Source organism: Balaenoptera borealis (assembly GCF_965194805.1).
Source record: "Balaenoptera borealis genome assembly, chromosome: 3".
Classification (NCBI taxonomy): domain Eukaryota; kingdom Metazoa; phylum Chordata; class Mammalia; order Artiodactyla; family Balaenopteridae; genus Balaenoptera; species Balaenoptera borealis.
In genome coordinates this window covers 92,630,873-92,654,129 of record NC_138866.1, presented here as the reverse complement: position 1 = coordinate 92,654,129, position 23,257 = coordinate 92,630,873, and the positions used below count along the sequence as shown (strand labels likewise).

The 23,257-nt window shown below is 39.2% G+C and overlaps 1 protein-coding gene across 6 annotated transcripts in view; it reads left to right on the top strand.

Moving 5' to 3' along the window:
* Window positions 1-23,257, top strand: part of ATP8B4 (ATPase phospholipid transporting 8B4 (putative)) — a 324,241-nt gene that overhangs the window by 73,278 nt on the left and 227,706 nt on the right. For 3 of the 6 annotated variants that reach the window (XM_082387909.1, XM_082387913.1, XM_082387914.1), the window contains exons 1-2: window positions 6,934-7,411; window positions 20,142-20,210. In XM_082387909.1, coding sequence (XP_082244035.1) covers window positions 20,183-20,210 — 28 coding nt within the window. In that variant the 5' untranslated portion in view covers window positions 6,934-7,411; window positions 20,142-20,182. Of the gene's footprint in view, window positions 1-116; window positions 3,009-6,933; window positions 7,412-20,141; window positions 20,211-23,257 lie in introns of those variants that run through there. The other 3 variants (XM_082387911.1, XM_082387910.1, XM_082387912.1) reach the window with 2 other exon arrangements.

Here is a 23,257-nt window from a genome sequence, read left to right as displayed (position 1 = left end):
AGAAACTTTTGGGCAAATGGAAAAAATCACCACATGTAGCTCCTTAATGTTGACTCTCTCCTTCACAGTGTAGGGCCATGTGTGTGTGTGTGTGTGTGTGTGTGTGTGTGTGTCTGTGTGTGTGTGTCTGTGTGTGTGTGAGGGGGCTTGCAAAACTGAAGACACAGTTCTTACAGTCCTACCTTAAGCAACCTATAAGCTGGGAGGGAAGATAGCAGACACTGTAGGATAAGGACCTGTGGACAGTACCAAACCTAAACCTGGTCTCTGGCAGTGCCCACGAGAGGGGGACCAGAGATGCTAGGAAGATGGTCAGAAAAGACTGGGGGTGAGGAGGGAATATGTGATGTGGTCCTTTAAGGATAGATTGGGAAAGGTCTCCCAAAAGGAGAGGATGGCCTGAGCAAAGATGCCAAGGTAGGGATGTGCAGTTGATGTTTAGATAATGGAAAGGGGTCCCCATGGACTAAGGCAGAGGATCTGGCTTGGAGATTATAGCAATAACTTTGGAAAGATCAATGGAAGACCAAGAAGAGAAAAAGAGCTCTTTGCTCTCCTTCTTTTGTAAGTTGCTTTCTGACTCATTAATTTATCAGATTATGGGGAAAATCATCACTTGCTCCCCCATCAGTGTGCTGCTAGTGGGGTCAGCTGTAGATCTCAAGATGTTCCCTGCAAACAAAATCACTATTTTCTAAGAGCTGCATTTTCATTGGTTGGCATACAAGCTGACTGTGAAAAATTTAAGCAGTACAAAAGGGTAAGAACCAATGAAAATGGTATGGGGGTGGAGAGGCCCACCAGCCCCTCCACCCCTATACCATTCTTCAGAGGTAGTTGTTATTAATTATTTCTTCTTGCTTGGCTTTCCAGTTATCATTCATTCAGTCAACAAATATTTATTAAATGCCTATTATGGACACTGGCGTTACAACAGTGAACAAAAGTCCCTGCTCTCAAGAAGCTTATATTTTAATTGGAAGAAACAGTAAGCAGCAAGCACATTTAAAATATTTTTACCAAATGGGGTTACCCTATACACACTCTTCTGCAACTTGTTCTTTTCACTTGACAATACCTCTTAGACATCTTTCCAAGTCAGTCTGAAGAGGCCTACCTCTTTCATTGATAATAGCTAATAATTATTGAGCATCTACTATGCTCCAAGCACAGTCTTAATCACAATAATCCTCTATGGTAAGTACTATAATTATCACCTTTTTACAGATGAGGAACTGAGGCCCAGAGAGGTTTGGGAACTTGCTCAGAGTCACCTGACCAGTTACTGATGGAGCCAGATCTGAACCCAGGCTATCAGATTCTTCACTACAGTTCTATCCCCTCCTGATGGCTGTGTAGTACTCCTTTGTATGAATGTACCTTGACTTACTTAGCCAGGCCCCTATATTTAAGCCATTCTTAGTTTTTTGCTGTCACAGTGCTATAATGAACAGATATGTTTGCATATGTTTGGGATTATCTGTAAGGTAAATTCCTAAGAGATAGAAACATACACATTTCTATATTTGATAGGCATTACTTAGTTTTCTTTTAAAAATATTTTATCAACTTCTATTCCCACTAACAATGTAGGAAAAGGTGTAGATTTCTTTAAATATTCTTCAGCAAAGGTAATTACCAGACTTATAATAGTTGTCAATATGATAAGTTAAAAAATGGTATAGAGGCTATACTTAATTCTTTTTAAATTCGAAAAAAGTTTTTCATTGTAAATATTTTAAAGAAATGATTTCTTCCTCATATAGGCTGTTCTTGGTCCTTTTTATCATGCAAGGAAGAAAGCCATCACTCTTGTGTCAAGAAATCTGTCCTTTTTTTTGTGACTGTGGAGCCCTGGCAGGGAAAGTCCCTCCCTTCTCTCTGATCTGGCTCTCTGTGGAAACCTGAGGGCTCAGTACCACATTGTTTCAGGAGAGTGGGATTGACACAGGGGATCAACTTGCTCTGGTTAGAGAGACATGATTAAAACATATTTGGTTTCAATACTTAACAGCAAATCTGATGCAACTTCTGGAAAATCCATAAACGGCTTTAGATGTATTGAAAAATAGCCATAATTCTTTCTTTTAAAAATAGCTACGAACCAAAATATTTTGTTTTCATCTAATCCCATCTTAAAAACCAGAACCGTCTCAAAGCGATTCTAAACTAACACGTTTAAATCTATTTCCCGTGTGTGTTTGTTCTTCAGCACCCTTAGGGTTAATTGTTTGCTTCCTCTGAGCTGAAATTAAGGATGTTGGGAAAGAAGAAGTCATCGCTCTGCATATTACATGTTGCTTGAGTGTGCTTAGCTTTCATCCATAAGAGAGTTGAACTCCCCTTGTAATAATTTTTAAAAAATTGACATTGCTAATTCCTTCATCTCTGGGAAAAACAGGTAGGAACTCCAAAGATATTTACTAATCTCCCTCAGTCGAGGGCTGATAAAAGTTTGCTAAGCAGAAGCCGTAGCTGGTGACCCCTTTCGTTGTCTGCGTCTGTCCTTGTGAACTCTTGATTCCCACAGAAGACGCCATCCTGGTGAAGACAGCCTATAGGGAGCTTCCTTTTGTTTCTCCAAGATTAACCAGTTCTGCCCTGGTAGCAGCAGTAGGCAACTATTCCAGGAGTAACTCTTCTGGGCTTTTGGTATTTTTCCAAGGACCGTTTTTACTCCCTCAGTTCTTCACTGGCAGGGAAGCTGCTTTCCTGCAACACCTTCCTCTTTTACTGATGAGATGCTGATTCTGATCTGCCATCTAGCAGCTTCCGGTAGTGGTAAGTGGTCAAGAGTGTTTTTCCGGGAGTTGATCTCAGGTTTTCAAGAATGTCCCCTAGAGACCCAGTTTCTTTTATATGTAATCACTAGAGCTTTCAGAATAGCCTCGCTTTTCTTGCTTTTCTCGTTGTTCTCATTGATATGGTCATGAAATGGGTACCAGTTTGATCTTGCTGCACTGCTGGGAAACCTCCCTTTTGGGTGAGAGGCTTAGGTCCAGGCTGAGGTGAGTTTGGGGAGCATTGAAGGGTTGGTGAGACCAAGAAGAGAGGTAGCTCTGGACTGTTTGGTGCTTTTGGTTTCCCTTTTCCAGGTTGCTGTTTTGCTTTGCTGTTTTCATTTTCTGTGTGTTGAAATTTAGCAAAGAGTATTAATTATTCTCCTCTTATTAAAAAGTAATTTTGGGGGAAATTAGTTGGATTTGGGAAATAGAGCATTTTCTTTTTTTCCTTTGAAGGTCAAATTTTTCTTCTGTTAGCATCACCTATTAAATGGCCAATGGGAGTAGCATCAATGTCCATTTCTTCTTGGTTTGTGGGTACTTGTCACTTCCTTTGATAGCAATTGGTTTGAGTTTTTTCCCAGAGGGTTTGTATCTGATGCACCTATTCAAGGTATTGTTCATTTTACGATCAATTCATGCTTTGGACATAACAGTTTGTCACTAAGCTCTCCCTCTGAGGCTTGAGGGGTATGTTTTTAGGGCTGAGATTTGTCTGAACAGAGAAATGGATTCTTCTAGCTGTTTTGTTGATAGACATGAGAGAGTCTCAGGTCCCTGGTTAACAATTAGCTGTTTCAAAGAAAAAGGAGATGGGCAAGAAACATTAATTAGGGGCTGAAGGCTTATTAGAAAGGAGGAGAGGAAATATGGTATTGTGTATGGGATTACCTGTGTCCAAGAATGGCCACCTTTGCGCCTGTGTTGGTCCCTGCTTGCCTTTACAGCAAAATGTGGATTCAGAGAGATTTTTGGACCTATATTTATCTATCGTGTGCTTTTATGTTGTTTCATCATGCATGCATGCATCTTTAAAAATGAGGGACCAAGTGATTTTTTTGTGCCCTGGGGGGTTTCTTTGTGCTCAGGAGGATTTTATTTTTTTCCTACATGGTAAATTGGAAATTTTCATTTAGTAGGAAAAGACTTAACCTATCGTTTCAAAGCAAATCAGAAATTGTTGCTGTCCTTGAAGTAAAATTTCTTAATGTATGTATCCTAGATGCTTGCACAGCGTGTACAAGAATCAGATGCTAGTATTTGTTTTCAGGATTTCCCGAGAAATGATGTCAAAGAAAACGGTATCCTCCAAATGTTCCACATTTGTAGCGTATGCCTAAAGTCTTACTTGACTTCTTAGCAATAGTACGTATTTTCCAAATATTAACAAATAAGATTCTAATTAAATGTTAAATATAAATATTATATTGGTCAATAATGAATATTATTGACCATTGTGTTTTTGGAAATATAGTCCTTCTTTAATTTGAGGCTACCTTTTTCTCCTCTCTCTTTACTCAATGCTGGTTTGTTGAGCACCTACCTACCCCGTGCCAGGCTCTGTGCTAGATCCTCTGAAGAAGAGGGCGTAGGAGGAAAGCCACAGCGTTTTGTTTCAATACATGTTTCTCTAACCCTTCTTTTGAGGTTGGGTGTTCCCTAGGACTCTGTCCTTGTCCTCTTATTGACTCATCCTCACCCGCTGTCCTCCCCTCACTTCTCTTCATTCTCGTTCTTCCTGAATGAGATCATTCATTCCCCATGACTTCAATGTCTCCTCATATGTTGATGATCCAAGTCTACAAATCTGTCTTTTCTCTTTCATGCTGAGGATCTTTTCCATGATCAAGAGGCATTTCAAGCCTAGTGTGTTCAAACTGAACTTAATATTCTCCCACATCAATTCCTGCTCCTGTTCTTCCACCTTCTCCCTTCACTGCTGTATTTGTCATTTTCGTTAATGGCACCTCTAATCCTCTCATTGTCCTGAGCTGAAAACGTGGAAGTTATCCCAGATTCCTCTTTGTTTTGCACCCCAGCATATAGACCCCTTATAAAGTCTGTCAATTCCAACTGCAGGAATATTTCCAGAATCCAGCTCCACTTGCCTGTTGTCACTGCTCCCCCACCTCTTTCCATGCCAGTCCTTGTCGTGAGAGTAAAGCCTTCCTAAAAATCCTGACAGCATACGCTTGCATAGAGAGACACAAGGAAGCAACGACGGTGGAAAAGGGGGCCTGGATTCTAAGTGTACCATTCTGCAGAGAGAGCCCTTCTGCCTCCCCATTACCTGAGGATCAACCACAGGATCTTGATCGTAGCTATGCTCTGTGTCACCTCATCTATCAAATAGGGATAGTCCCTGCCCGTAAAATTTTGTCGAGGATTAAATGAGATGATACCTGTCAGTGCTTAGCATGAGGCTAAGTACCAAGTGAATGGGAGTGATGATGATGACAATGATGGCTTCTTTCAGAATCCATCTCTTACCTACCCTGCCAGCCCCATATCACACTACACTCCTCCATGCCCCTTGTAATCTGGTTGCCATGACTATCACTGCTTCCTATCACAACGCTTGGTCTTTCCACATGCTGTTCTTTTTGCCTGTACTTCCCTTGTTTTACTGAGCAAACTCTTCTTTTCAAAAGGACTTGACTTGGAATCACCATCTGTGAGCTCATAGCTGACTCTGCAAAGCAGGCTTGGTGACTCCCTTCCCTCTGTCTCCATAGTTCTCAGTCCCTCCTTCTGTCATAATCCTGCACTAATGAACTTTCTATGTATCTGGTCTCATCTACCCCAGACTCTTGGCTTTTGAAGGACAGAGGTAGGGCCTAATGATCCTTTCCTCCCGCTACCCAGCCCAGGTTTGACGTAGAATAGGCATCTGATAAGTGTTTGATGATTGAGTATCAGTAAGGATGCTCTCAAATTTGATAAGTTTTCTACGTATGTAGAGTTAAAAATACATTTAAGAAAAATAGAAATAATAATAGCTTTCCTTTCTTGAGTATTAACTTTGTAGCAGGAGGCACTGTGCTAATTTTTTTTTTTTTTACAGGCATGACCTCATTTAGTTTGCTAAATGATCCCATGAGTTACCCTGATTGTCTCTTTACAGATGAGAAAACCAGGGCTTAGAAGGGAGGGGAACTTGCTGGAGGTAGAGAGATAACAGGACCAAACCTGGCCCCCTGACTCCAGGCTGGGGGAGAAATGGGGAAGTGAGAAGGGGAAGGAAGATGACCAAGCCAGGGGAAGTGTGTTTGGGAGAGAAAGGGCAGGATGAGGAGAAGGACATTGAAAATGCACAAGAGAGGCAGTGAGGGCAGGCGAGGAAAGGAAGAGAAGGGAAAGAGAGAAGGAAACTAGGAGACCAAGTTGGAAAATAAGCAGGACATAAACAAGAGGAGAAAGGGAAGAAGTGTTCCCACCACTTTAGAATTTTGTGGTAACAGCTGCGTGCCTAACAGAATATAAACAGACTTCAGTGTCGACATGACAACTTACAACAAAAGCAATCTGATATACATTATATGGGAAATAGAATAATTTATTGTTGAGGCATGGTAATTAGATATAATTGGTAAGCAGTTTATAAATTTGGCTGTGCTAACCATCACTTTGACAAACACATACACAGACTGGCTTACATTTTTTTACTTCTATTTTTGCCCAATATCTACACTCTGTAAGGCTTACAGCTGTTTGCAGCTGTCAATATGATTAAAACATTATCTATACCTGATTCACTTTGCTGTACAGCAGAATCGAACACAACATTGTAAAGCAACTATACTCCAATAAAAATTAGTTAAAAAATAAATAAAACATTATCTATACCTCCTACCCTCACGTCACACTCAGAGCTGCACACATGTAGGACTGAGGCCTGGGCTTATTCCTTACCTTATCTCTCACTGGTCTAACCTCCCAAGGGTGAGATTTCCCTTTTGCATCAAGATGTCCCTTCCCTGGAGTCTTAGAGCTGTGTTTCATCTCCCACCCCTCATCCCTTAGAGACCTGGAACAGGGGGCTCCTGGGGAATATTCTTGGACTGGTAGGCAGGGTTGCCAGCAGATATGTCTGCAAGGTCACCATGTCCAGAGGTGGGAAGACTCACTGAGGCTTTGCTTTTCAGCCTCTGGGAACCTAGGGCCAGAGGGAGGAAAGGGGCAGGGGCAGGACCAGAGAAGGTAGAGGGCAGCAGGAGGAGAGAAAGGGCTGATTCCCTAATCCTGCCATCCCACTTCCCATCCTCAGACCCCACTGTTACTCAGCAGATGGATTCTCCATTGTTCACCTAAAGCCTTCCAGGCAACTCCCCTCCCCTCCGCTCTTGGTGGGTCAGTCCTCTTGGTGGGTTGGGTTGAGAGGCAAGTGCCTTAGTGAGAAATATGAAGGAAAGTCAGGGAAACAGGGAAAGGAAACTGAGAGAGTGAAAGCTGAGAAAAGGGGAGGGAGTAGGAGGAGAGAGGACAGATGGGGAGGAAGGAAGGAGGGGGAGGAACCACATTCTTATGGAGTGAGCTGTATTTACATGTATATTTATCCTCGAAACAGCCCTGAGAGGAAGGAATTATTACCTCTATTTTACAGATTCGGGGATTGAATCTTAGGAAGGGTAAGTGACTTGGTCAAAGTAACACTAGATAGAAGGTAACTGAGCTAGGATTGGGATCTGTTATCCTAAAATTCTCTCCTGTACGTTACAGTGTCTCCGAAGAGGAAGAGAAGGCAGAGTTGGGGAAAGAGGGAGGCAAGCAGAACAGAACGGAGACTGGAGAATAGACGGGTGGGGGACAGGAGGTCCTCACAGGGGCTGAGGACTGGGGTTGGGCTCCTTGAAGCTGTGTGGGACCTTTCCCCCTTGGCCCATCTTGTCCCTGAGTCCTGAGAACTGGAGAGGACCCACTGCTCAGAGGACATAGAGGATGCCCCTGCGGGGACACCCCAGCTCTTCCCTTGACCCTGAGTTGAAGCCAGGCCGAGGGGGGGCTCCCTGAGCAGCACTCTGGGCAAGAAAGGAGAGCTGCCAAGAATCTGCCTGCGCTACTCTCTGGCTTCAGCTACTCCTCCTGTCTCTTCCCCTGCTGTCCTGGCCCCTACCTCTTTCCTTTCTTTCCCAATCTCCTCTGATTCCTTTGTCTTCCTGTCGCTCTCCCTCATGTTTTCAATCTCTCTCCCCACTGGTTCTGTCCCCTTAGTTTATTGCCACAGCCCTGGCTCCCCACTGTAAGCACATCTTCTCTTTAAAGCCTCATTACCTATTCGCACTTATCTCTTTTATTTTGCTGCAGAATGTCTTACAGGGGTTATACTCAACTGTCCTCAATTCACCCTAATGTTTATATAGACATTTTGACAGGAGAAGTTCAGAGGGCTGCCTTCAAGATAACTATCTAACGAGCATTTTCATTATGTGTCACTGTCCCCAACAACCTGTCCAGGTATGTTCTGAGGCTTAGAGAGCTTACTTGCCCTGGATTCTGTAATGTTAGTAGAAAAAAGCAGTAATCCAAGGTCAAGTTGTTTGACTCCAAAGGACAAGCTTGCAGCCACCACATCCTGCTGCCCCTTGAGCAGGTCAGCAGGCTGTTCCCTTGGTGGCCGGTTGGTGAGTTTGTTATGGCTAGAGTGGGTCATATGTCCTGTAGACTTTGGACCGTAAGTCAACAGCATACCAAAAACAGAGCTACCTTTCTGGGGAAGACTAATATTAGCTCAGGAGACTGATGATCTAGAGTAAGATGAATGACAATTTATTCATTGAAAATGTATAATATAACTGTCAGGAGGACCAGAATGTTCACTTCAGCATGCATGACTGGTGTATTCTTCCCCTGTAGGCAGACTTCTGGGGGAAAGCAAGTTATTATCAGTAGGTTGCTTGGTGATCGTGGAATTGGAGCAGGGGGAATTAACTATAATAACTTGATTGTTGAATGGCCTCTGATCATTAAAGAGAATCTCCATTTTAATCTTTGGCTTAAAGTGTTGAGTCACCTGCAGCCAGGTGTACCCATTTTCACTATAAGTAGGGACCTCCTTGAGGAATCATAATATGACCAGTATGCACTATTCTGCTCACAGCTGCTTAAGTAGCATTTCCAACTTGGATGTCTTGTTATGTCCTCAATCTCAAGGTATCTGAAACCAACTTCTTATCTTCCCTAAACAAATTGGAGTTTTCTCTTTACTTTGCCATTTTTTCCATTCAAAGAATTACTTTCTGTGACCAAGATTCAAAACCTGAACTTGAAATGTAAAAAACCCCAAATTCTTCATGCAAGCGTCACTCTCAGTCTTTTCCAAAAAAAGTACTCACTTAAATGAATTAATATATGTAAAACACTTAGCTATTATTTTGGTTACATTTACCTCTCTTCCTACTTTCCCCAGACCTGTCTTTCTTGTAAAAACCCACTAAGACTTTCACACAAGAAAACCACCATTTTAATCCCTTGCATAAGATGAAGGCAAGGGAAGATAAAACCTATTCAGCAACTTACCTTTTTCTATTTCTTCTGCTTTGGGGTGATTTCATAAAAGGAGGAATGTTTTTATGTAAACAGTGTTTGCTTCAGTACTTGCAAATGTTGAATTTCAAAATCCTAAGTTCCTACTTCTAGAGCTAGATTTCGTTTTAACAAATCCTTCTTTGTCACCTGATTTTTTTTTTCAGTGTATTTCTGTAGACCCTCACTGATCTGAAAGTTCAATAAAAGTTGGCTTTTTCTTTACTCTGACATCCTTTAGAGGTGGAGCGAGTGTCAGCTGGGGTATTTTGGTGAATTGATAAGTGTACAACAATAAAAGGACTAAATTTTACTTCCTCAAATTTACACTAGAATCTGCTACATTAGTATGAATCCTCCATTAAATATACCTGGGTTGCTTCTATTAAAAGGAAAAGATTGGATTGCAGGAAACATGGACTTGAATCCTTAGTTTTTGTTGTAACCACATGTGTTAGAGAGTAAAAACACTTGAATAAGATCATTAATAAGAAACACTTTTCACAAACCTTAGAGAAATATTGTTTCATTCGTACAACAGTAATTATATTATCACTCAGGATTAAATATGAAATAGAGAATATTTTCTACAAAAATAAAAATGGCTAAAATTTAAAAATGGATTCATTATTTTAAAAATAAAAGGTTTCAAAGATACTTTGAAAGATGGTATTAGAGAAATTAAAAGCAAGGAAATAATTGTATGGTTTAAAGGTAATTTTAGGAAGGATATGGTTTTGCTTTATGTTTAATTGTCTAGGGGCTTTTAAAGTGAAAAGTGCTTACAGGAAGATCTAAAATAAGAGACAGAAGGGTTTACATGGATATTTTCTCTTTAGTTACCTTTATATTACACAAACATATATTTAAGTTCATCCTTTGTTTTGGCTATCTGTTAGTGCTAATCCCTCAAAGCAATCTAGCAAACCAATAAGGAGAAAGAAAGAAAACGTTGGCCAGTGGTTGGTACTCCTAATAACTTCCTGAGAGATTGAATTTCTTTCTTCTGCCTGCATTCTCATTGCCACCTGTCAGGGTGGAGAGTCCCTTTTGCCGTCCTACTTAAAGAATCATTCTTCTTTTCACCAGCTCGAGGGACTCTGAGCCCATGAAAACAGAATATGTTTACTTGGTCTCCAGAGAGAGTTTTCAAGCCCTAACAAGTTGGCTTAGAACTTGCTGATGAGCCTTAACCCTCTGGCCAGATGGGGCCACCAGATCAAGGTGTCATTGTCACAGAATCCATTCATCCTTCTCCATGTTGCCATTTTGTATCGATTGTGACTATTTGTTGGAACAAAGATAGTCCCTCATGGATAAAAAACCGGCTTTTGTCCATGTTATTTCTCACAGAAAGCCTTTTCCTCAAAAAATCCTTTTTGTGCATCTTCTTTTAGAGCCAGAGTGCCTCCTCTTGCCCTTCTACCCCAAGATTTGCAAATTCCTTCTCCTTTCTTTTGCTCTTCAGTTTGCCTGCAACACTCTTCCTATTGCCAACCAAATACTTCTCATTTTTTGAGGTTCTTCCTAGGCTGGAGGTGGGGGATGCACAGGAAGATAGGGACCAGCCAGAGGTAGGGAGCAGCCAAGAAAGCCATGATGGTTCCCAGTTTGGGAAGATCTAAGATGTTCTTGAACTTGGGGTTGGGGTCTAGGAAGGGATAGTTGCTGAAAGGGAAATGCCTTTTAGCATCTGGAAGCCCTTGCTTCATTCCTCATAGACACTGAGAACATTAATCATTCTTTCATTTAGCAAATTTTTATTGAGCACTGCCACATGCCAGGCGTGCATTTAGACACTGAAGATACAACTATGGACAAGACAGATCGGGTCTCTGCCCCACTGGAGTTTGTAGACTAATGGGAAAACAGCCAATATAATAGGCAAATACATTCTATAATGATAAGGGCTCTGAAATGGGAAGTTCTGGATTCTATGGGAGCACATAGGAGGTGCTCTTACCTCTGATTTGGGAGACCAGTGGAGAACTCCTAGAGGAAGTGATGTATGAGTTGATATTGAAAAGATGAGTACAAGTTAGTCAGGTGAAGGGGCTGGCGATGGGGTTAGATTATGACAGGCAGAGGGAAGAGCATGTGTCAAGGCCCTCAAATAGAAAGAAGCTGAGTTATTTCTGTAGTATAGACATGGGGGGTGTGGTGCAAGGAAGAATGGGGGCTGTAAGGAGAGTGATGAGAAATCAGGGTAGAAAGACCAGCAGGGACCAGGTTGCAGAGGGGCCAAGGAGTCATGCTGCAATTTGATCTTTTTTTCTAAGGCCAGTGGGATGTTGTTGAAGGGTTTTAAGCAGGGGTGTGATATGATGCCATTTAACTTTTATAAAGATCACTGTGGCTTCAATGTGGACCCTAGTCTATGGGTGGCCAAGGCTGGAGCGGGGAAACCTGTTAGAAGGAGTACAGGGGAAAGCAGTCCCTGGTCAGCAGGCATGTCCTAGAGGCGTCTGCTGCCTAAGACTGGGGTAGGGGGAGCAGTGAGGAGGGGGCGGGGGGGATTGCTTTAGGCAGCCTTGGTGGCAGTTGGTAGAAGGCATGGGAACAAGAACAGAAGAGTTATTGATGGGTTATATTTGAGGACCTATCCCTGCTTCTAGCAGCACCTGGCAGTAGTACTCCCATCTTGTTGGATTCATCAGTTTTAGTGACTGGTTCCTGGAAAAGCAGTGGGTTTTACAAAGTGTTGTTGGCCCTATTTGTCAGGGGCACCCCAAGGGTGGCTATTCCCTCAGTGGGCTGCTGCTTTTCCTGGAGGTGGTGAAAGGGAACTCATGAATCTGGGAGCACAACAGGGAGAAATATTGATGGTTTCAGGCCTTTTAGACACGAGAAATTTGTAATGCAACAGTAGGTGTTGATGAAATTCCTCTGCATCCTCCTTTCTTGTAACTGCTAAGCCATAAGCGCTGCTCTTCCTCTTTTCTGGTCTCCATATGACTGACCAGCTTCTTCTTTCATGGGTGTTTAATGCATCCTGTCACACCATGTCTTTGAGCAGGAACAAACAAGTCATTTCTCTTTCTAACCTAAAGAGTATGAATTCAGAACCTCTGCCTACCCTGTCATGTGTTTGCAAAGGTGCTTGAGTTCATTTCCATGGTCCTTTGGGTTCTAAATGTTGAAGTTATTTGTTTGCCCTTTATTTATTCACTCTAAATCCTTAATAGAGTTGACCATGTGAAGGAAATTAGACATGTAGGGAAAAAAATAAAAGATAATACTGACATTATTTCTGCCCCCTATTTATTTATTTCTAAATAATTTTTTTTCTTCCAGTTTTATTGAGAAATAATTAACATACAGCACTGTATAAGTTTAAGGTGTACAGCATAATGATTTGACCCACATCATGGAATGATTACTACAGTAAATTTAGTGAACGTCCATCATTTCATATAGATAAAAAAATTTTGAAAAGTTGTTTTTCTTGTGATGAGAACTCAAGATTTATTCTCTTAATGACTTTTATATATAACACACAGCAGTGTTAATTACATTAATCATGTTGTACGTTACATCCTTAGTACTTACTATCTTCTAACTGGAAATCTGTACATTTTAATCACTTTTATCCAATTCCCCCTCCTCCCACCCCCTGCCTCTGGTAACCACAAATCTGATCTCTTTTTCTGCGAGTTCGTTGTTTGTTTTTTGAAGTATAATTGACCTACAACACTATGTTAGTTCCTGGTGCACAGCACAGTGATTGCATATTTCTGTACATTACAAAATGATCACCATGATAACTCTAGTTACCATCTATCACCATGCAGAGATATTATATTACTATTGACTATATTCCCCACACAGTACATTTCATCCTCATGACTCATTTTGTCACTGGAAGTTTATACCTCTTAATCTCCCTATTTCACTCATCCTCCCTCCCCCTGCCCCCCTCCCCCACAACTACCTGTTTGTTCTCTGTACCTATGAGTCTGTTTCTGTTGCGTTATATTTGTTCATTTGTTTTACCCAGTAAGTGAAATCATACAGTATTTGTCTTTCTCTTATTTCACTTAGCATAATACCCTTTAGGTCCTTCTGTATTGTCGAAACTGGCAAGATTTCATTCTTTTTTATGGCTGAATAGTATTCCATTGCATATATACATCACATCTTCATTATCCATTCATCTGTCAATGGGTACTTAGGTTGCTTCCATATCTTGGCTATTGTAAATAATGCTGTGATGAACATAGGGGTGCTTAATGCCTTTTTTTAAAAATAAATTTTATTTATTTATTTTTGGCTGCATTGGGTCTTCGTTGCTGCGCGCAGGCTTTCTCTAGTTGCGCTGAGCGGGGGTTACTCTTCGTTGCAGTGTGCAGGCTCCTCATTGTGGTGTCTTCTCTTGTTGCAGAGCGTGGGCTTCAGTAGCTGCAGCATGTGGCCTCAGCAGTTGTGGCTTGCAGGCTCTAGAGCGCAGGCTCAGTATTTAATAGCACATGGGCTTAGTTGCTCCGTGGCATGTGGTATCTTCCCAGAACAGGGCTTGAACCCATGTCCCCTGCATTGGCAGGTGGATTCTTAACCACTGAGCCAAAAGGGAAGTCCCTCACTGTAGTTTTGATTTGCATTACCCTGCTGATTAGTGATGTTGAGCATCTTTTCATGTGTCTGTTTGCCATCTGTATATCTTCTTTGGAAAAATGTCTCTTCGGGTCTTCTGACCATTTTTTAATGGGGTTGGTTTTTTTTTCTTTGATGTTGAGTTGTATGAGTTCTTTGTATATTTTGGATATTAACCCTTTATCAGATATATCATTTACAAATATCTCCAGTGCAGTAGGTAGCCTTTTTGTTGATAGTTTCTTTCACTGTGCAAAGCTTTTTAGTTTGATGTAATTCCATTTTTTGCTTATGTTTCCCTTGCCTATTTCATGCATGTGTGTGTTCGTGTGTATGTATGTATATATATAGATGTGTGTGTGTGTGTGTGTGTATATATATATATATATATATATATATATATATATATATATATTCTTTTTCAGATTCTTTTCCCTTATAGATTATTACATACTATTGAGTATAGTTCCCTGTACTATACACTATACAGTAGGTCCTTGTTGGCTGTCTATTTTATACATAGTAGTGTGTATATGTTAATGCCAACCTCCTAATATAACCCTTCCCCCACCCTCTCTCCTATTTGGCAGCCATAAGTTTGTTTTCTGTGTCTGTGAGTCTCTTTCTGTTTGGAAATAAGATCATTTGTGTCTTTTTTTTCTTTTAGGTGCCATATAGAAGTGATGTCATATGATATTTGTATTTCACTGTCTGGCTTACTTTACTTAATATGATAATCTCTAGGTCCATCCATGTTGCTGCAAATGGCATTATTTTGTTCTTTTTTATGGCTGAGTAATATTCCACTGTGTGTGTGTGTGTGTGTGTGTGTGTGTGTGTATATATATATATATATATACATACACATCTTCTTTATCCATTCATCTGTTTATGGACATTTAGGTTGCTTCCATGTCCTGGCTATTGTAAATAGTGCTTCAGTGAACATTGGGGTTCATGTATCTTTTCAAATTATGGTTTTCACTGGATATATGCCCAGGAGTGGGATTCCTGGATCATATGGTAGTTTTATTTTTAGTTTTTAAAGGAACCTCCATATTGTTCTGCATAGTGACTGTACCAATTTACGTTCCCACCAACAGTGTAGGAGGGTTCCTTTTTCTCCACACCCTCTCCAGCATTTATTATATGTAGACTTTGATGATGCCCATTCTGACTGGTGTGAGACGATACCTCATGGTATTTTTGATTCGCATTTCTCTAATAATTAATGATGTTGAGCATCTTTTCATGTGCCTATTGGCCATCTGTATGTGCTTTTTGGAGAAATGTCTATTTAGGCCTTCTGCCCATTTTTGGATTAGGTTGTTTGTTTTTGTGATATTGAGCTGCATGAGCTGTTTGTATATTTTGGAGATTAATCCTTTGTCTGTTGATTCATTTGCAAATATTTTCTCTCATTCTGAGGGTTGTCTTTTCATTTTGTCTATGCTTTCCTTTGCTTTGCAAAGCTTCCAAGTTTGATTAGGTCCCATTTGTTTATTTTTTTTTTATTTCCATTACTCTAGGAGAGGGATCCAAAAAGATATTGATGCAATTTATGTCAAAGAGTGTTCTGCCTATGTTTTCCTCTAGGAGTTTTATAGGATCTGGCCCTTACATTTAGGTCTTTAATCAATTTTGAGTTTATTTTTGTGTATGATGTTAGAGAATGCTCTAATTTCATTCTTTTACATGAAGCTGTTCAGTTTTCCCAGCACCACTTATTGAAGACTGTCTTTCTCCATTGTATTCTTGCCTCCTTTGTCATAGATTAATTGACCATAGGTGAGTCAGTTTATTTCTGGGCTTTTTATCCTGTTTCAGTGATCTATATCTCTGTTTTTGAGCCAGTACCATATTGTCTTGATTACTGTAGGTTTGTACTATACTCTTAAGCCAGGGAGCCTGATTCCTCCAACTGTTTTTCTTTCTCAAGATTGGTTTCACTATTTGAGGTCTTTCATGTTTCCATACAAATTTTAAATTTTTTGCTTCTAGTTCTGTGAAAAATGCCTTTGGTAATTTGATAGGGATTGAATTGAGTTTGTAAACTGCCTTGGGTAGTATGGTCATTTTGACAGTATTGATTCTTCCAATTCAAGAACATGGTATATCTTTCTATCTGTTTATGTCTCCTTCGGTTTCTTTCATCAACATCTTATAGTTTTTGGAGTGCAGGTCTTTTGCCCTGTTAGGTAGGTTTATTTCCAAGTATTTTATACTTTTTGATGCGATGGTAAATGGGATTGTTTTCTTAATTTTTCTTTCTGATCTTCCATTATTAGTGTATAGGATTGCACCAGATTTCTGTGTATTAATTTTTTTTCCTGAAACTTTACCGAATTCATTGATGAGCTCTAGTAGTTTTCTGGTAGCGTCTTTAAGATTTTCTATGTATAGTATCATGTCATCTGCAAACAGTGACAGTTTTACTACTTCTTTTCCAATTTGTATTCTTTTTATTTCTTTCTCTTCTCTGATTGCCGTGGCTAGGACTTTCAAAACTATGTTGAATAAAAGTGATGAGAGTGGACATCCTTGTCTTGTTCTCAATCTTAGAGGAAATGCTTTCACTTTTTCTCCATTGAGTATGATGTTAGCTGTAGGTTTGTGGTATATGGTCTTTATTATATTGAGGTAGGTTCTCTCTATGCCTACATTCTGGAGGGTTTTTATCAGAAATGGGTGTTGAATTTTGTCAAAAGCTTTTTCTGCATCTATTTAGATCATATGGTTTTTATTCTTCAATTTGTCAATGTGGTATATCACACTGATTGATTTGCAGATATTAAAAAGTCCTTGCATCCTTGGGATAAATCCCTCTTGATCATGGTGTATGATCCTTTTAATGTATTATTGGATTTGGTTTGCTTGTATTTGTTGAGGATTTTTGTGTCTATGTTCATCAGTGATATTGACCTGTAATTTTCTCTTTTTGATGGTATCTCTTTGTCTGGTTTTGGTATCAGGGTGATGGTGGCCACATAGAATGAATTTGAGAGTGTTCCTTCCTCTGCAATTTTTTGAAATAGTTTCAGAATGATAGGTGTTAGGTCTTCTCTAAATGTTTGATAGAATTCACCTGTGAAGCCACCTGTTCCATGACTTCTGTTTGTTGGGAGTTTTTAATCACAGATTCAATTTCCATACATATAATTGGTCTAGTCGTATTTTCTATTTCTTCCTGGTTCAGTCTGGGGAGATTGTACCATTCTAAGAATTTGCCCATTTCTTCTAGGTTGTCCTTTTCACTGGTGTATAGTTGTTTGTAGTAGTCTCTTATGATCCTTTGAATTTCTGTGGTGTCAGTTGTAATTTCTCCTTTTCATTTCTGATTTTATTGATTTGGGCCCTCTCCCTTTTTTTCTTGATGACTCTGGCTAAAGTGTTATCAATTTTGTTTATCTTTTCAACTCTTAGTTTATTGGTCTTTGCTATTTTTTTCTTTGTCTCTATGTCATTTATTTCTGCTCTGATCTTTATGATTTCTTTCCTTCTGCTAACTTTGGGTTTTCTTTGTTCTTTCTCTAGTTGCTTTAGGTGTAAGGTTAAGTTGTTTATTTGAGATTTTTCTTGTTTCCTGAAGTAAGCTTGTATCACTATAAACTTCCATCTTAGAACTGCTTTTGCCACATCCCATAGGTTTTGGATTGTTGTGTTTTCATTTTCATTTGTCTCTAGGTATTCTTTTTATTTCCTCTTTGATTTCTTCAGTGATCCATCAGTTGTTTCATAGCATATTGTTTAGCCTCTATGTGTTTGTGTTTTTTGCATTTTTTTCTTGTAATTGATTTCTAATCTCATAGTGTAGTGGTCAGAAAAGATGCTTGATATGATTTCAGTTTTCTTAAGTTTACCAAGACGTCCTTTGTGGCCCAGCATGTGATCTGTTCTGGAGAATGTTCCATGTACACTTGAAAAAAAGTTGTATTCTTCTGCTTTTGGATGGAGCACTCTATAAATATCAATTAAGTCCATGTGTTCTAATGTGTCATTCAAGGCCTGTGTTTCCTTATTGATTTTCTGTCTGGATGATCTGTCCATTGATGTAAGTGTAGTGCTAAAGTCCCCCTCTATTATTGTATTACTGTCGATTTCTCCTTTATGTCTGTTAACATTTGCCTTATATATTGAGGTGTTCCTCTGTTGAGTGCATATATACTTATAATTGTTATATCTTCTACTTTGATTGAGCCCTTGATCATTATGCAGTGTCCTTTGTCTATTGTAACAGTCTTTATTTTAAAGTCTATTTTGTCTGACATGAGTATTGCTATTCCAGCTTTCTTTTGATTTCCATTTGCATGGAATACCTTTTTCCATCCCCTCACTTTCAGTCTGTGTCTCTAGATCTGAAGTGGGTCTCCTATAGAAAACATACGTATGGGTCTTATTTTTGTATTCATTCAGCCAGTCTATTTCTTTTGGTTTGAGCATTTAATCCGTTTACGTTTAAGTTAATTATTGATATGTATGTTCTTATTGCCATTTAAAAAAATATTTTGGATTTGTTTTTGTAGGTTTTTTTAATTCCTTTTCTCTTTTGTTCCCCTCTCTTGTGATTTGATGACTATATTGTTGTGTTTGGATTCTTTTTCTTTTTTGTGTGTATATCTATTATAGATTTTTCATTTGTGGTTACCATGTGGTTTTGATATAGCAGTCTATATGTATACATGATTGTTTTAAGTTGCTGGTCTCTTAATTTCAAATGCATCTCAAATATCCTGCATTTGTGCTCTCCTCCTCTCACAATTAATGTTTTGATATCATATTTGTGTGTAGATGATTTCCTACCCTTACTGTATGTTCACCTGTACTGGTGAGCTTTACCATTCTGTAATTTTCCTGTTTCTAGTTGTTGCCTTTTCTTTTCTTTTTAAAGAGTTCCTTTAGCATTTGTTGTAATGCTCGTTTGGTGGTGCTGAGTCCTTCTAGCTTTTGTTTGTAAAGCTTTTGATTTCTCCATCAATTCTGAATGAGAGACATGCTGGGTAGAGTATTCTTTTTTTTTTTTTTTTTTTTAATTTTATTTATTTATTTATGGCTGTGTTGGGTCTTCATTTCTGTTCCAGGACTTTCTCCAGTTGCGGCGAGCGGGGCCCCTCTTCATCGCGGTGCGCGGGCCTCTCACTATCGCGGCCTCTCCCGTTGCGGAGCACAGGCTCCAGACGCGCAGGCTCAGTAATTGTGGCTCACGGGCCTAGTCGCTCCGCGGCATGTGGGATCCTCCTAGACCAAGGCTCGAACCCGTGTGCCCTGCATTGGCAGGCAGATTCTCAACCACTGCGCCACCAGGGAGGCCCTAGAGTATTCTTGGTTATAGGTTTTTCCCTTTCATCACTTTAAATGTATCATGCCACTCCCTTCTGGCCTGTAGAATTTCTGCTGAAAAATCAGCTGATAATCTCATGTGGATTCCCTTGTATGTTATTTGTTGCTTTTCCTTTGTTGCTTTTGATATTTTCTCTTTGTCTTTAGTTTTTGTCAATTTGATTACTATGTGTCTTGGCGTGTTCCTTCTTCAGTTAATTCTATATGGGACTCTGCACTTTCTGGACTTGGGTGACTGTTTTGGGAAGGAATCACTTTTGGTACTTGAATAAAAGGCAGGTAATGGAGTTTCACCTCTGAGATATTCTGATTCACAGGGTTTTGGGTATATTCGAAAATTTGGCTCCATTTTAATGCCCAATTGAATGTCACACTTGTGCTTACCTTACATTGTTCCATATAGCCACCATAATACAAATAGATAATTTTTGTATAGAATTGTTTCCTTAAAAAATTTTTTTATTGAAATATAATTGATTTAAAATGATGTGTTAGTGTCAGGTGTACAGCAAAGTGATTCAGATATATATATATATTCTTTTTTAGATTCTTTTCCATTATAGGTTATTACAAGATATTGACTATAATTCCTGTACTATACAGCAGGTCCTTGTTGGTTATATATTTTATATATAGTAGTGTGTATATTTTAATCCCAAACTCCTAATTTATCCATTCCCCCTTTCTCCTTTGGTAAACATAAGTTTGTTTTCTATGTCTGTGAGTTATAGAATTATTCTTATCTTGTTAGATTTAAGTCTCATAAATGGAGTCTATTATTCCTGATTGTGTTAATGACTTCCTAGTCATCTAGATTTGATTAGGAAGAAAGCTGAATGATGGCAATTTACGGTTAATGAGCATTTCTCAAATACTAATGTTGCATACATTTCTTGTTTTCTTATGTAGGCCAGCTGTTGAGGCCTGGTGAAAACAAATCAGGTGCAATAATGTTCTGCAGTAAAAAGAAATCACTTGGTAAGTATTGAGTTCTTTAGGTGGCACAAAGCAAATATGATTTTTTAATATTTATTTTAATTTCACGGAGGTGTAATTTATAAACAAAAACCACACAGATCTTAAGTGTTCCATTTGATGAGATTTAACGGTTGTATGTAAGTGTGTAATTACCACCAAAAAGCAAGAGATAGAACATTTCTATCACCTGAGAAAGTTCCCTTATGCCCCTTTTTATTCATTCTCCCTGTGTTCTACACAACCACCTTCTGATTTCTATCAGATTGGTTTTGCCTGTTTTTGAAATCGATATAAATGAAATCATACAGCATGTATTCTTGTGTCTTGCTTCTTTCAGTCAGCATAAGGTTTTTTTGACATATATCGATATGGTTGTATGTTTCAGTAGTTTGTTCCTCTTCATTTTTTCTTTTAAAACAGTATTCCATTGTATGAATACACCAACACTTAAGACTAAGTTCATATGTTTAGAAATAATTTGGGTTCATGATGGCAAGTAACACACTTTGTTTTTAGTTGAGTAATTGGTCTAGCTGAACAGTATTAATAGTATTCCAATTTTAAAAAATACAGCATCCTGACCAGAGAGTATTAATCTTGTCTTATGTCTTGTTAGTCAGCGACAGAGTATTGTGTAGTTTTTCCTTCAGTGGAAATGTATTCAGTTTATTACTGCTATTTTCTTTATTATTTTTAAAACTTTAATTAGTTAATTAATTAACTTTTTATGGCTGCATCGGGTCTTAGTTGTGGCACACGGGATCTTCATTGAGGCATGCGGGATATTTTGTTTTAGTGCGCGGGCTCTTTGTGTGTGCAGGCTTCTCTCTAGTTGTGGTGTGCGGGTTTTCTCTTCTCTAGTTATGGCATGCAGGCTCCAGGGCGCAGGGGCTCTGTAGTTGGCAACATGTGGGCTCTCTAGTTGAGGTGCACAAGCTCAGTAGCTGTGGCAAGTGGGCTTAGTTGCCTCACGGCATGTGGGATCTTAGTTCCCCGACCAGGGATCGAACCCGCATCACCTGCATTGGAAGGTGAATTCTTTACCACTGGACCACCAGGGAAGTCCCTATTTTCTTTATTTTTGACTATGGACTTGTTAGAGACCAAAGGCTGGATTAGAGTATATCTAATACCCTATCCCTCCTTCTTATCATATCTCTGACAGGTAGTTAAGCTATTTTGATAGGCAATTATTTCATGGTTCAGTCTGTTCCCTTGTTGGACACATTCATGGCAATATTCAATCTCATAATGAGCTGAAATCTGTCTCAATGTAGTTCGCACCCATAGGTCATTAGTTATGCCCTCTGGGGCAATACTTTCATATTCCCAGTGCCAATTTAAGAGTCTAGAATTATTGTCATCGTTTTTTTCTTTTTCACATAAAATGATTTATTTATATCCAGTCACTGGTATAATCTTAATAGCGTAAACATCAGATTAACCAGTTTTGACAGGGACAAGTTTCCAACAGAAACTATTGTTGCAAGGTTTTGATAAGTTCATTCTCACTCTTTTAAAATAATTTGTACATATATGTGACTGTATATGTATAAAATAAGCAATTTTTTATAAATAAAAATAAGAAAATAGAAGTGACTGTAATTGGACAATCTAGAGATAAACACTCCAGACTGCCAAGTTGCACAATTTAGAGGGCTCCAATCAGTGACCTCTATTAGTACATTAATGTATATTCATCCATATATTCCCAAATGGAACTATGGTGTGCATTACTTTGAACCTGCTCTTAAAACATAATACTGTAATCATAGATACCTTTTATGTCTTTAAACCTTTCTCTATAACATTATTATTTTTTACATTTTCCTCTAACTTTTAATTTTGAAAATGTTGGATTTTACATAAAAATTAAAAGAATGGTAAACACCCCAAAACAGTTCACCTAAATTCTACAATTATTACCATTTTGCCACATTTGCTTCCTCTCCTCCCCCTCACTGCCACCAGCACACACCCACACACATGCACACACATACACTTTTTGTTGTCATTAGGATATTTGAAAGTAAGTTGTAGACATCATGACTCTTACCCCCAAATATTTTTTTAAAACATCTTTATTGGAGTATAATTGTTTTACAATGTTGTGTTAGTTTCTGCTTTATAACAAAGTGAATCAGCTATATGTATACATATATTCCCATATACCCTTCCTCTTGCATCTGCCTCCCACCCTCCCTATTCCACCCCAAATATTTCAGCACAGATCCCCTAAGAACAAGGACATTCTCCTACTTAACTACAATATCATCACCACACCTAAGAAATGTAACATTGATGAATAAGTAACATACATTCCATTTTTCAGTTTCCCCATTTGTCCCTACATCTCATGTCTCAGAGCTTGTTTTTATTTTTGGTACAATATCTAACCAATGTTCACACATTGTGTTTGGCTTTTTTTTTTTTTTTTTTAAAAGGAAGCAAGTTTTTTTTTTTTTTTAAATTTATTTATTTTTTATTTATTTTTATGGCTGTGTTGGGTCTTCATTTCTGTGTGAGGGCTTTCTCTAGTTGTGGCAAGCGGGGGCCACTCTTCATTGCGGTGCACAGGCCTCTCACTATCGCGGCCTCTCTTGTTGCGGAGCACAGGCTCCAGACGTGCAGGCTCAGTAACTGTGGCTCACGGGCCCAGTTGCTCCGCGGCATGTGGGATCTTCCCAGACCAGGGCTCGAACCCACGTCCCCTGCATTGGCAGGGAGATTCTTAACCATAGCGCCACCAGGGAAGCCCAATACTTGTTTTTTCAAATGGACAATTAATAAATTAGTTACTTGAAACTGTTTTGATGGGGAATGCAACTTGCTGATCTTCCTCATACGGAATTTCATTTTACAGTCAGTCATAGGTATTTGTAATGAGCTGTAAATAGCTCATTTGTAAATAGCTGTGTAATGAGGCTAAATGTTTTGGCCACATAGCTGGGTCTGTATCCACTGTGGTGCTGATTGGCAGAGAAAGCTGAGGTCAGTTCCTTCCTCTTGGACTTGTTAGAATGGCCAAATGACTTGAGGGACTGACA